Consider the following 14624-nt stretch of genomic DNA (forward strand, 5'->3'; position numbering starts at 1 on the left):
TCGAATGTGAGCATTTGCCCACTCAATTCGGTTATGACGGCGAACAGCTGTCAGGTCGAGACCCCGATGAGGGGGACAAGCATGCGGGTGAGCTTCCCTGAGACGGTTTCTGACAGTTTGCACAGAAATTCTTTGGTTATACAAACGATTGTTGCAGCAGCTTTCCAGGTGGCTGGTCTCAGACGATCTTGGAGGTGAAGATGCTGGATGTGGAGGTCCTGGGCTGGTGTGGTTACACGTGGTCTGCAGTTTTGAGGCCGGATGGATGTACTGCCAAATTCTCTGAAACACCTTTGCAGACGGCTTATGGTGGAGAAATGAAGATTCAATTCACGGGCAACAGCTCTGGTGGACATTCCTGCAGTCAGCATGCCAACTGCACGCTCCCTCAAAACTTGTGACATCTATAGCATTGTACTGTGTGATAAAATTGCACATTTTAGAGTGGCCTTTTATTGTGGCCAGCCTAAGGCACACCTGCCTAATGCTACTACTGTATGTTTCTAAAAGGGAAACATTTGTGTACTATGACTGATTAAATATTTTATTGATCCTATAGAAAACAATTGAGGAGGTTACTTTGTATGTTTGTAAAAGTTAATTAGCCTCATATGTGAACTGAGTGCATTTTAAGGCCTCAGTGTCAAACTGACTAACTGTGTACGCCTCAAGGCCTACATGACTGCTTACGAATGTAGGATACAGAAGGAAGTACCTCAGATGGGAAAAGTCAGGATGAGATAGTGTAGAAATAGATAATGTGTGTAAAAGAGAAGTTATCTTTTGATACACAAGACTAGCAGGTGGTTTTCTACAATGAAAGCAAGTGCTGCAATCACTTTGTCAATCAAATTTATTTGGTTACAAAAAAGGTATAAAATTAAGAGTAGAAAAAAGTGTCTATGCATGTATAATTCTGAAAAACAACAAAAATACAGTCTTTTCAAAGAAAAGGCAGCCATTTTTCTCCTTTTTTGATTAAAAACATTCCACTGAGGGTATGAACTACGTTAAATACAGTATTCCACCTTGTCTGGTACTAAGAACTAACACAAACCCAAAAGGATTTTAGAGAAAACGGCTATGCTGAAACCTGCGTGACAGTGAAGGCAAATTTACATTGATTATTACCAGTAAACACAAAATGACATCAGTAAATGGAACGGTCACAGAAGCCAGACATATGAATCATAAGCAATGTGACAGTACATTCATTTGTGCAAAGCCTGAGGGAGCAATACTTTCACAGCCAGAGAAGCTGCGAAATATATATTGCTCCCTGGGGAATGAGAGGGGCATATTCGATTCCTCAGTCGCATAAACAAGCATCACCGTTTCAGTTCTGCAGATTTAAATGTGTGTTTGGGAACTGCTTAATAAATTTTCACTATAAGGCCAGATATACATTGTCAGTCGGAAGGCATCTGAGGCAGGTTTTATTTCCTGTCGCATTGTGTTTGCATGTCACTGTGAGAAGTTTTTACACAGTTCAAGGCCATTGAATTCATGACAATCAATTTTTGCCACTTACACAAGCCAATGGACTTACAAAAAATCAAAAGAAGTCATTGTAAGTCGCTTGTCTTCAGAGGAAAGCTAGGAGCATTTTAGCAATAACCCAGGTAGCAAAACAGGGGTACATGTACATGTGATCAAATACATTTCAGTAATGTTTTATCGTCCAACTGGATATAAGAAGAAACCTTCCACACGGTCTCTATATGCTTTACTGGTTCCATAGTGCTGATGCTGGGGTCGAGAGGAGGAAGTCTATGCTCAGGCCAAAGCTTATGGGCCTCCTTAGTGTTTGCGGGTGCGCTGGCCCCCTGTTCCGGTGGTTGTGACGTACAGGAGGGGCTGAAGTTGCCTGGTTTGGGGGCCACGCTTGATGAGGTGGGAGGGCAGGTTGGAGGAAGTGACATCTGCTGTCGATCCTGTGGAAAATTAATAAAAGTCAACAGGAAATCAAAATTGACTAATTTCTTAATACTTGTTCTTAGTCCTGTTGAACACAATACGTTTGTGCATTAAAAAAAAAGAATCGTATTGGTCTTCACTGAAATCAAAGTGGATGAAATAAATTACAGGTTTCAAACTGTGATATCAGACCTGTTTGGTGAATGTTGTGAGAGGGCCGAACTTTCGTAAATTGAGGCTGGGCTCTGTGTTGGGGGCGCAGAAGGGGAGCCGGTGGATGACCGTTAATGTGCAGGTGGGGATCGGAAGTGCTGTCCAGGGGACGGAATCGCTGGCTGGTGTTCTTAGCCTGAGACAACTGTAGGGTAGAGAAAATATTGAGTTTGTTGCAAATAGTTTGAGTTTTTGAGAAGAAAAGATACATTTAATAAAAATTAAATAAATACATTTTAGTATCAACAGAATGTCTAGGTCATATTTCACTCCAAAATCAAAGGAAAGAAATAAGATATTATATTTTAAAGTTTTTGCATTATAATATTATTTACACAAGAGTTAAGCACATTTGTCTTGTAAACTGTTCACTTTAATACCCAAAGATAAATGTTATAATATTTAAAACACTACTGTTCAAACATTTGGGGCCATACAGATTTTTTATGTATTTTTGATTTTTTTTTAAAGAAATTAATACTTTTATTCAGCGATCAAATGTGTTAGTAAAGGCATTTATAATGTTACAAACAATTTCTGTTTTCAAAATTAATGTGGTTATTTTGAATTTTTTTTTATTTATCAAGGAATCCTGAAATAAAAAAAAAGTTTAATGTAGTGCAGTCAAACGATTAATTGAGATTAATCGCATACAATTTTTTTTTACATAATATATGTGCATATACTGTGTATATTATGTATATATAAATACACACACATGCAATATATATTTTGAAAATATTTACATGTATATTTATATTCATATAATTAATATTATATATAAATATATTTTAATATATACATTTTTTTTTAAATATATGTATGCATGTGTGTGTATTTATATATACATAATAAATATACACAGTACACACACATATATTATGTAAACAAAAACTTATTTTTTCGATGCGATTAATTGTTTGACAGCACTATTTTAATGGTTTCCACAAAAAATGACTGACACGGAACAGAAGAAATTGTTGAATGAAGTCGTTATTTTTGTTTTCTTTGGACACAAAAAGTATTCCCGTAACTTCATAATATTACGGTCCAACCACTGATGTAACATGGACTATTTTAACAATGTCCTTACTTCTTTTCTGGGCCTTGAACGTGTCAGTGGTGTTGCTGGCTATTAAGAAAGCTCTTGGATTTCATCAAAAATATCTTAATTTGTGTCCCGAAGATGAACAAATGTCTTACGGGTTTGGAACAAGATGAGGGTGAGTAATTAACAACAGAATTTTCATTTTTGGGTGAACTATCCCTTTAATTGTCCTTCTAGGCTTCTCCTTGTTTTGATTTTGAGCCGAAATATAACCAAACAGGTTTTCATGAGATTCATCCAACAGGGAAGTTTCTGTATCTGAAAACTCACTGCTTGTCCTGTGACTTCAAATGATCGAGATCTCCTCTTGCGTCTGCGACCCTCAAAGTCCTGCTCTCGTGGAGCGGGATTCTTAACAGCCTGACGGTTCCGCGGCCGTGTCCACGTGCTGTTGGGTGCGGGCCCGTCTCCCGTGCTGCTGGACAGGTTGTCATCAGAGGTGGCGTGGCGTAGCTCTGGGCTGGGCTGCCTTCCACGCCGTAGCACCAAGCCTTTAGGGGGTGCCTCGGTCAGAGACAGGTTACTCTTGTGCTTCTTGGGATCTAGGGGCGAAGGTGGCGGAGGCAATCGCAGGGCATCTATTTCTAGCACCTTAGAGCGGCGCCGAGCAGCCTTGACCGCAATGTTCTGCACGCCTCTTAGAATCTGCTGCCTCTCTGGAGGGAAAACAGTTAAGGGATTTTAAAACTATGACTAACAGACATTATGTAAGTTGGCTTTAATGTAAGAAGAAGCCATGTAGGAATTTGGCTGCTATAGTTTAGCGGTCACTATATAAAAATAGCATCCTGCAGCATGCCTCGACTGGCCAATCAGAATCAAGTGTTCCAGAGAGCTGTGTAACAAGCACAAAGATGAAAGAGCAGAGGAACTCTTACCTTTAGGAGTCAGAGGGGCGTCTGTGCCATTCTCGCTGCTCTCAGGTGAGGAGTCCAGATGGCTGCTCATACTGTGACTGAGATGGCTGCATCTCAGAGCGTCATCCAGGACAGATGGCAACAGCTGCAGAGATAGTCAGCATCGTATCAGACACACTCATTTATTCAGTACACTCAGTTAAAAAACAGAGAAACCAATTAAAATGCAGATTAAATAGAATATTCACACTTTCCATTAATTTTTTTTTTTTTTTTTTTTTTACATTTTATAATTTTCACATGCACTACTGTTCAAAAATGTCTCTTATACTCACTCGATCAAATATACACTAAGAACAGTAATATTGTGAAATATTATAAACATTTTATATAACTTTTCTGCTTTAATACATTTAAAGGTGCAGAATGTAATACGATAGGGTAGTGCAACCCAAACTCAAAATATTGTTTCTTCCGCCTCTTCTCCTTAGATTAGATGCTTATGTGGGTTGTCAGGTTGAGGACACGCAACAGGAATGAGTGCTACTGACAATGGAAGACAATGGGCTTTTTAGATCAGATAGAATGTGCGATTTCTGACCCAGTTTATTCGTTCTCTTCCATGGCTTTATTATGTTGTGTTTTCCGACAGCTGGTAACCTGGACTGTCTAAATATTATTGGGTAAACTGTCAGTATGTGGAATCGCATACACCAAAAAATAGACATTCAAATGTGGAATACACATTTTCAAAGTAGAATAACTGGTTGTAGCAATGTGTTTTGGAGAAACAGTTTGTGAACTTAACATGTTTCCATAAATATCTGCAAATGTATTATGAAGATTTTATGCTTTAGTGCGATCAAAAAATGACATACAGCATTAAAATGTAATTTATTTCTGTGATAACAAAGCTGAATATTTAGCAGCTACTGCTCCAGTCTTCAGTGTCCAGTGTTGGGGTTAACGCATTACAAGTAACGAGAGTTACATAATCAGATTACTTTTTCAAGTAACTAGTATAGTAATGCATTACTTTTTAATTTACAAGAAAATATCTGAGTTACTTTTTTCAAATAAGTAATCCCTAATTACTTTTTTTCCCATTTATTGATTGAAAGCTCTCTCGTCCCTATACTGAGAGAAATTGGGAGTAAGATGTTACTTTAGTTCTAAAATATATGTGAACATGCATTAATTCATCTTTAAAACAATAAATAAATAAAAAACAGATTCAGTTTTCCTCAAAATTAATAAAAACAATTAAATGCAACTCTGCAAACCTGCAATAATTATATGTTAATACAAATATCCTTTATGTATTTAATCCCGATTTATTATCCAGTGTCTTCGCTGCTGACCCTCGATGATCTAATTCAACCATATTAATAAGCAAAATTTACTCAAGATAATCTAACATTTGTTCTTCTTTTTTTTTTTTTATTGCTGAAGAGTGTTGAACTTTCGTCTTCTGCGTTCTACTGTACAGACATGAATTTACTTTTCCTTCATCCTGAGGCTTTTTTGGTGTTTGCCAAAAATATAACTTTTATATTAAATGTATAAATACACACACACACACGTTAGTTACTTTTTTCAGGGAGTAATGCAAAATTGTAATACATTACTTTACAAGTAACTTTCCCCAACACTGTCAGTGTCACATGATCCTTCATAAAAGTAATGTAATGCATTACTTTCCATAAAAAGTAAATAAGTGATGTAATTAGTTACTTTTTTAGGGAGTAAGAAGCATTTTTGACAAAAACAGTTATAAGGGTCAGTTTTTTTAAATTGAGATTTCTACATCATCTGAAACTGTATAAATAAGCTTTCCATTGATGTATTGCTTGTTAGGATCAGACTAATCAAAAATTATGTTTTGATATATACGGTACAGAAATTTACAAAATATTGTCATGGAACATGATCTTTACTTAATATCTTAATGATTTTTGGCATAAAAGAGAAATTGATAATTTTGACCCTAACAATGTATTGTTGACTATTGCTACAAATGCACCCATGCTACTTATGTTTTGTGGTCCAGGATCACATTTATGATCATCAATGTTGAAAACGGTTTTGTTTAATATCTTTTTTATATTAATTTAAAGAACATTTATTATTACTTGAAATGGAAATTATTTTGTTGCATACTTACCAACACCAAACTTAAGAACATTAGTATATAATATATATAGTGTATAATATTATTATTGCAGTAAGCTGCAAATGTGAACTCTCATAAACTCACCTCTCTGTTGCCCTGGCCATTGATGTGAATGGGTGGAGGAGTCATTACTACAGAGTTCTTCATCTGTTTGTGACTACTCTTAAACACTCGGTCTCTGTATGGGTAGAGAAGAATTTTAATTTATAAGTAAAAGCATGTGAACAAACTTGGACCCCCTTTAACACAAAATGACACAAAATGCACTATGTACGCAATGCAGAACGTTCCTTGTTTATTTTCACATTAAAAAAAATGCAAATATTTTTGGCCATTAAAAGTTTTCATACAAGGAAATGTATTGATTTTGTATAAAAAGGGAAATATTTGGGAGCTCTTCTTACACATCAGGCTCTGGGAGAATCGGAGGCAGCGTGTGCCTTCTCAGTTTCGTCCGCCCTTCTCTGTTGTCTGAGCCCAGTGTGCGAACACTCTCTTGGTCTGAATCCAACTCCTGCAAGGGGTCACGACCTCTGCTGGGAAGGGTAATCTTGGGCAGGGAACCCTCCTACAGAAAAATGTCAGAAAATATGTTCATGATTTTTTCAAGTCCTTCTCTTGAAGAGCGTTTATAAAACTCATTTTACTGTCGTGTGAAGGAAAATTTTATACAGGATTTTGAAGCTTTGGAAAAATGTGCATGGACGTTTTGTGCAAAATATGAGCAGTAAAGTGTATTCACAAAGTGAACAAAGTCAGTTTTGATTTCATGTTGACTTTAAAAATGGCTGCTTGATGTACCTTAAGAGTACGAATGGTGAACTTATCCAGGGCCACGACTCTGTCCAAGTTCTTCTCATCCATTTCCTTCATATACATCTCATAAAGCTCTTGAAGATGAGGAGGAACCAGAAGACTGTGATCTGCAAAAACAACATCATTCACTTTCTTATAACATCTATCTATCTATATGTATAGCTTGAACTGATCTGAACCCTCATATAGCATTACTTTGAAAACTTTACTGCCACAGTTTGGCCTGATTCATCGCTGGCTGAGATTTCGGTGGCATTTTTTATTCCTCCGAATGACTCACCATCAATAAATTGCCGCTGCTGCTGGATGATCTCATGGCAGAGGTGTCTGTGCTGTTCGAAACGCTGCACCACCACGTTTTTCTGTCGGATCACGTTGTCTTTGAGCAGCGCGCTGGACTGCATCTCTGCGTTCTCGATCTCCAGCTCGTGAACCTTGCAGAGGAGGCAAAGCACTTCCCTTTGCTCCTCTGAGCTCACACGGCGGGGGAGAAGCTCTTCGAGACGTCGTGCTTTCTCTCTGAGCTCTGCCAGGCGCTGCTCCAATCCGCCCTGAAGAGAACAGGGGGGCTATGGTCAATTATTGTGATGAGTGACTTCATTAACACTTCAAGTCATGCACAAATTATCTTTGTTGAGAAGTCTCAGTCCAGAAACAGAGGAAATATTTTATTCATTGTGACGGAAACTCAACAATGCACTGCCTATGCAGAGTGTTCTAAATCAGTCAGTTTATTTAGGATGTTGTCTTAATAGACAACTGCCTATGTAGGGAGTTTACTTGGTTTTTGGACCTAAGCTAATGCAATAAACAGAAAAGCTTTTATATTTCATATAGTTAGAAAATTTAACATAGGATAACCACTGGGAATCCATGAACCGTTCGAAATAAACTAAAATCAGACTTCTCAATGCTATTGCTACTGGGCAGGATTGAGTTTTTCAGGTATTGTTCCGCCCTCTAGTGGCTAGTAACAACATTACCTTCTGTTTTTGTATTTTCTTCTGTTCGGTCATGAGTGTGACAAGGTTTTCTCTGGCAATGGCCACCTCTTGTGTCTCTGTGCTGTCAGGCAACGACTCTGGTGAGTCTGAGTCTTTTTCACTTTCATCCTTATTAAAACTCTCCTTTCTTCTCTCGCCCTGCCACTTCTTTCTTCTCCTGAAGCGTTCTTGCTCCCAGCTAAACGAAGACGAATATTTCAATAACCAAACATTAATTTAAAAGAAAGATAGCAGAAGTTTCAAATAGAACATTTCACAAATGAAGTTTGCTCAGTCTGAAATGATAAAACAACTGATGATAGTATTCAAGTATCTGGCCACCTTCTACCTTAAGTGTCCAAATATCTTGAGGGCAACTGTGTATTTAGCTGTAATCTTGTTTTGGTTTGTGTGCAGAATGAAGACTCACTCTGCGATTGTCAGCAGGTGTTTGGATGTGTCTATCTGGATTTCCATGTTGCTGTTGTCCAGCTCCATAAGACGCTTCCTGATGTCCATCTGCTGTCTAAACGCATCGATCAGCTGCTCCCGCAGTTGGTCCATCTCAGCCCGGCTCTGCTGAGAAGAGTGAGCCTGCACCTCCGCTAGAGGCAAACACAAAAAAATAATGTTATGATACACATTTGATTGAGTATAATGTAGAATAGAACAGAACAGAATAGAAAACAATCTAAGCAGAAAATCTATTAGTGAAACAAAAGAGAATAATATAGAAAATAATCTAATGAAACAATATAATCAAAATAATATAATCAATATAGAAAAAAAAATTATAGTTTAATTACAGTTTTATCATTTTCATTTTATAGCAGAACAGAATCAATTAAAACAATGTTCTAATCAAACAGAAAAGAATAGAATAGAACAGAATAGAACAGAACAGAACAGAATAGAATAGAACAGAATAGAATAGTATAGAACCAATTAGAAAGAATCTAATCAAACAGAAAATAATCAATTAGAATAGAACTGAATATGTCAGAACAGAATTGATTAGAAAAATAATCTAATCAAATCTAACCAAATAGAAAATGGAATAGAACAGAATAAAATAGAAAATAATCAAACCAACAGAAAGAAACTATTACAATAGAATATGACAGAAGATGATTAGAAAATAACTTGTTCAAACAGAAAATAGTTTACTGGAATAAAATAGAACAGAACAATTTAGAAAATAATCTAGTCAGATGGAAAATAATCTGATCAAGTAGAAAATAATTACTAGATTAAAAAAGAACAGAATAATTCTGAAAAGAACATAAACAGAAAAGAAAAGAACAGAACAGAACAGAACAGAACAGAATAGAATGGTTCGGAATTTAAAGTAAAATTGAAGTGAAATCAATAGTATATATCACTTAAGATTCTAAGGGTTAAAAAAACTAACCAATCTAACCAAATAGAAAACAACCTAATAGCACAGAATAGAATAGAATAGAATAGAATAGAACAGAATAGTTGGGAATTTAAAGTAAAACGGAGGCAGCGTTAATGGTACATATCACTTCTAAGGATTGTTAGGATTTAATTAAAAAAAAAAAAAAAAACTAACCAAACAGAAAACAACCTAACTGAGCAGAATAGAAATTAATAGAATAGAATAGTTGGGAATCCAAAGTAAAATACAACCCCCCCCCCCAAAAAAAAAAAACAAACAGAAAACAACCTATTAGAATAGTAAAGAACAGAACAATATAGAATAGAATAGAATAGAATAGAATAGAATAGAATAGAATAGAATAGAATAGTTGGGAATTCAAAGTAAAATGGAGGAAGCATCACTAGTACATTTCACTTCTAAGAATTCTTAGGATTTAATAAAAAAAAACCAGAAAACAACCTATTAGAATAGGACTGAACAGAACAGTACAGAACAGAACAATATAGAATAGAATAGAAAAGTTGTTAATGCAAAGTAAAGAAGTAAAAAAAAAAAATCAAACCAAACAGAAAAGAACCTATTAGAACAGAACAGAACAGAATAGAATAGCTGGGAATTCAAACTTAAATCGAGGTGGTATCAATGGTAAATATCGCTTCACTTCTTATATAAAGGATGTTACCTTGAACATGGCGGATGTCTGTTCTGTCTGGGTTAAGCTGTCTGCTTGCCTGGTCTGCTATCTTTTTCTTCAACCTCTGAATCTCACTGCGCAGGTCAGAGATGATGCTGGTGTACTGGGCGATGTGATAAGACACATTCAACAGGTTTCTCTTTACCTGCACAGGAAGAATAGGGTACAGTGTGGTAAGAAATAACAGTGACCAAACTGTTCACCAAAGTTAAACTGAGAAATGGAATCACAAAATGCATTACAAAAATAATCTTATTGACAAAGAAAAAAAAAAATCTTACTGATCCAAACTTCTGAACGGTAATAGTAGGTTACTAAGTAAGCAGCTTACTAGGTTGTCCATTGTTTTATCATGCATCAAACTAACCCGTGTACGGATGCTTTTGGCACGGTCGGCGTAAGTCAAGGTATTCCGTGAATCCTCGAAGGCCAGAGATGCAGGGCTTATATGGGCAATCATCACCGTCCGACTGTTTCCTCCTAGAGAATCCTGCAAACATGAGAAAACCCTAGTAAGACAAGTGCAATCAAGAAATTTATCCCACAAGCCTCTCTAAGATTGACTTCACTGTACCTTGAGTAATCGCGTGAGCTTGCTGTCTCTATAGTTGACATATTTATTGCCATTCTTTTCGCTCAATGCATTGATGCAGTTCCCCAGCGCAAGCAAAGAGCGGTTGATATGAGCTCCCTCTTTTAACCTCTGACCCCTGTTCTGTGTCTAAAGATAGAAATAGTAGTTATTTGCACCATGTCAATAAACTGTACATGCAGGTTGAAAAAAATGGTTAGAGCTTCCAGCAGGGGGCGCTCTTGTATATTTCATTTTCTGAATAGTTGTGCAACAGGCTTGTCTTCCTCATCAATAGAGAACAAACAAGCACTCATGTTTCTGAGCAACAATACCCCATAACCAGAAACAACGTGATCTGCTTTTGTGCCTGTCACATGCATGTTTAAACCCACAGGGTGCCTGAGTGGTTGACATTTTTAACCGTTTCCATGACAAATACATGGCACGCGTGTAATATCTTCCCGTCTCATGCAGTGAGTGGAAATGACACTTTAATATTAAACATGATTCACATGTCTTTCATTAAAAAACACCTGATGCATCATAACGGATGTAATAATCAACAAATATTTCATTTTAGATGGCTTCAGGTTTATCACTAATGGTTAAATCACTCTTGGAATTGTTCCCTCGTCACTGGCTGATATATGATTCTGAATATATCTGGCGCCAACTGTGCCAGCTTTTATGTAAGAAGAAAGATTGATAGCCTTTTATTAATGATTACCAACTTTACAGATGTACGTCTGAGCTCACCCACTGTGCTTTTATGTTCTAACTCAACTAAAAGATGAATAGACCTTTATATTTCACACCTACAGATATCCCACATCATACCTGCGAAGCCCGTTCAGACCCTGCCAGATCGATCATGAAGAGACGTGCGAATCGCACTTCCTGCAGGATGTCTCGACATCGGCTCTGTTGTCGCACGGCCACCTGCAGCACAGCGTGAGAGCGAGAAGACGTCTGATTGGCTGCCGTCGGCTCTTGAGTTCTCTGCTTGTTTCCTTTCATTAACAACTCCATGATCTGAGAAAGAAAGAAAACAGAAAAAAAACTCAACATCCACCTCCACAGTACCATACATGCAGTCAAACCAAAATTTATTCAGACACCTTCAACATTTCTCACATTATCACAGTTTATTTGCTATAGTTTAAAAAATGGCAATAAAATATGACAAGAACTCAGAGTTAAACTGTGTAAGAACAAATCGATAAGGATAATGATTGATTTGATAATGTCAGATAACTTTGATTGAAAGATACGTAAGGGATTACAATTAACCAAAAATTGACAACTGTTAGTATGACAATATGTACACAACTATCAATACTTTGTTGACCAACTGGCAAGCAATGCTTAATTTTGTTCAGTCTGTGGTGTAAAAAGGTTGCATTAGCAATTAAAAAAAAAAAAACACTTAAGAAAACATGATTAGGTCAAAGTGTCTGAATAATTTTTGGTTCCTAATGTTTATCAATTTTACTTGTAGTCTACTGTATGAAATTTTTTTGGGGTATGTCACAGTTTACTTTATTTTGCTATACTCACTTACATAAATGAACTACAGTGTCCTGCACCCACTAGTAAAAAAAAAAATATTAAAAATTATATTTGGTTTCTGAATAATTTTTCTGATTAATTAAGTCTAAGGTTGAGGTTGTCTCTTATACTCACCATGCCAGAATTTATTTGATCAAAATATAGTAAAAACAGCAATGTGAAATTTTTTTTATTATAATTTAAAATACATTTTTTTTTTTTATTTTAATATGTTTTAAAATGTAATTTATTCCTGTGATGCTAAGCTGAATTTTCATCCTCATTACTCCAGTCCTCAAATACAGAAAATATTGTGAAATATTATTGCAATTTAAAATAGTTGTTTTCTATTTTAATATACTTTAAAATAGAATTTATACTGGTGATTCAAAGCTGAATTTTTAGCATAATTACTCCAGTCTTCAGTGTCACATGATCCTTCAGAAATCATTCTAATATACTGATTTGGTGCTTAAAAACATTTCTTTGTATTAATTATCAGTTTGCCTAATATTTTTTGTGGAAACTACATTTGTTTTCAAAAATGTATAAAAAAGTTCAAAGAACAGCATTTATTTTGCTTTTGTAACATTAAAAATATCCTTACTGTCATTTTTGATCAATTAAATACATGCTTGCTGAATTAAGATTTCACTATTAAATATTTATTTAAACATACATCATTATTTTTTTCTAATAAAGTATAGGAGTTTTTAAAATTAATATGAACAATGACTAACAGTATTTATTTACTTTATTAAAAAAACAAAAAAAAACAAACAAATGTGTCTAACCTCTCGTGCATTAATGGTGGAGACCTCTGTGATTCCTGCAACTTGTATTTCTCCCTTCGAGTCCTCTCTCAGGTCCAGGAACCCAGATGATGGATTCAACAGGTCTCTTATCATCTCATTATAGATCTGAAACACAAGAATCAAACAGATTAAAATCCATGCTCAGATTTCAAGATTACCATCATTGTTGATGCATTTGACACTTACATTCATGCATCTGACAGACAGATGGTTTTATCTGAGGTGACTTGCAGTGCAGAAATATCAGAACGTGCAATCTGTGACCTTTTCATTACTAGTACAATGCGCTACCAGCTGAGCACATGGACAATTTTGTAATTTGTGGAATATAAAAGGAATTACTTACAAAAGACTACTAAATTATTGAGCATTCTGATTCATTAGATTGCGATATCAACGGTATTAAGTCCAGTTACGACATGTACATGCATTCATCTCATAACACGAGTAGAACTATTCCTTACGCCAATAATAAATTAATTACAAAAGTAATCAACACCTCACAATGTTTTAACCAATCAAAATGTAGAATATGTGGTACAAACTGTCATATACAGTTTTTTTAGGATGTTAGAGGAGAGATGAATGTTGGATTTAATATTTGAGAGTATTTCAATAAGCTTCATTCAACCCGGTTTAGAACAAGGCCACATCCTGAGCGCAATCTGTGGTCACCTCAAAAGCTCAATTTAAGTCGTCCTGAACGTAATATTTCATCACTGTCAGTGAGGTCACTGTGATCTGCCGTAAACATGTGATAATTTTAGGGTGATGCTGACGGTATGAAAAGAATCCATTGACAGAGAAAGAGTAGAAGACCTGCTAAAGATATAGATGGATGGAAAGAAAAAAAAAGAGACAGGATAAACCGGGAGGTCTGAACCGAAACCACAGAAGCCGAGAATAAAAACGTTTTCCCTCCAGGGAAGCGTCCCCTTGAGCATTTAGACAGCCCAATGTAAACAGGAGTTTTAATGTGAAGGTGTAAGAAAAGCAGAGGACAGGAGAGCATTGTGCTCTTTACTGAAGGTTGCTCTTTCCGTGTGTGGACGGAATGGCTTACTCATAGGTCTGCACATCCCAAACACCCCTTTAACCTAAAGAAGTCAAACAAATCTGTGTGCCTGTGTGTGTATGTTAAGATGCTTAAGTGTGTAAGTGTGTTAGTGAGTGCACAAGGTTTTATTAAAATATAAAAAGGAAAAGACTGTTCGATGTTCGAACACTATGTGCACGGATATTGCAGCACTTTCACCATTGTAAAGTGGAAATAACACATTGTCAAGCGTCAGCCATTATAGAAATGCTGCTGAACAGACTTTGATTGACAAAACGGCAATGAGACAGGGGATGTGAGACAGAGAGAGAGAAAAAAAAAGACAGAATTGAAGTGGTGCTGCTGTCAGCTCACACATGTGATCTCAAATGCACACGCATCAGCTGTCAAAAACAGGACTGAGCTATTGAGTTTGAATGCTAAACTGGAGCCCTGGGAGATAAAAATGGGAAAAAACCCAAAAT

General features: G+C 36.2%; 1 protein-coding gene across 1 annotated transcript in view; it reads right to left on the reverse strand.

Moving 5' to 3' along the window:
- Positions 1 to 835: 835 nt before the first annotated feature.
- Positions 836 to 14624, reverse strand: part of kif19 (kinesin family member 19) — a 45700-nt gene continuing 31911 nt past the window's right edge. Inside the window, exons 6-20 of the mRNA XM_051124029.1 lie at positions 13083 to 13208; positions 11578 to 11772; positions 10741 to 10887; positions 10534 to 10656; positions 10155 to 10311; positions 8498 to 8672; positions 8068 to 8266; positions 7365 to 7635; positions 7070 to 7191; positions 6673 to 6836; positions 6353 to 6446; positions 4117 to 4240; positions 3509 to 3894; positions 2110 to 2275; positions 836 to 1934 (exon numbers count right to left, since the gene is read on the reverse strand). Coding sequence (XP_050979986.1) covers positions 1801 to 1934; positions 2110 to 2275; positions 3509 to 3894; positions 4117 to 4240; positions 6353 to 6446; positions 6673 to 6836; positions 7070 to 7191; positions 7365 to 7635; positions 8068 to 8266; positions 8498 to 8672; positions 10155 to 10311; positions 10534 to 10656; positions 10741 to 10887; positions 11578 to 11772; positions 13083 to 13208 — 2583 coding nt within the window. The 3' untranslated portion in view covers positions 836 to 1800. The remainder of the gene's footprint in view (positions 1935 to 2109; positions 2276 to 3508; positions 3895 to 4116; positions 4241 to 6352; positions 6447 to 6672; positions 6837 to 7069; positions 7192 to 7364; positions 7636 to 8067; positions 8267 to 8497; positions 8673 to 10154; positions 10312 to 10533; positions 10657 to 10740; positions 10888 to 11577; positions 11773 to 13082; positions 13209 to 14624) is intronic.

This window comes from Labeo rohita, chromosome 12 (genome assembly GCF_022985175.1).
Source record: "Labeo rohita strain BAU-BD-2019 chromosome 12, IGBB_LRoh.1.0, whole genome shotgun sequence".
NCBI classification, from domain to species: Eukaryota; Metazoa; Chordata; class Actinopteri; order Cypriniformes; family Cyprinidae; genus Labeo; species Labeo rohita.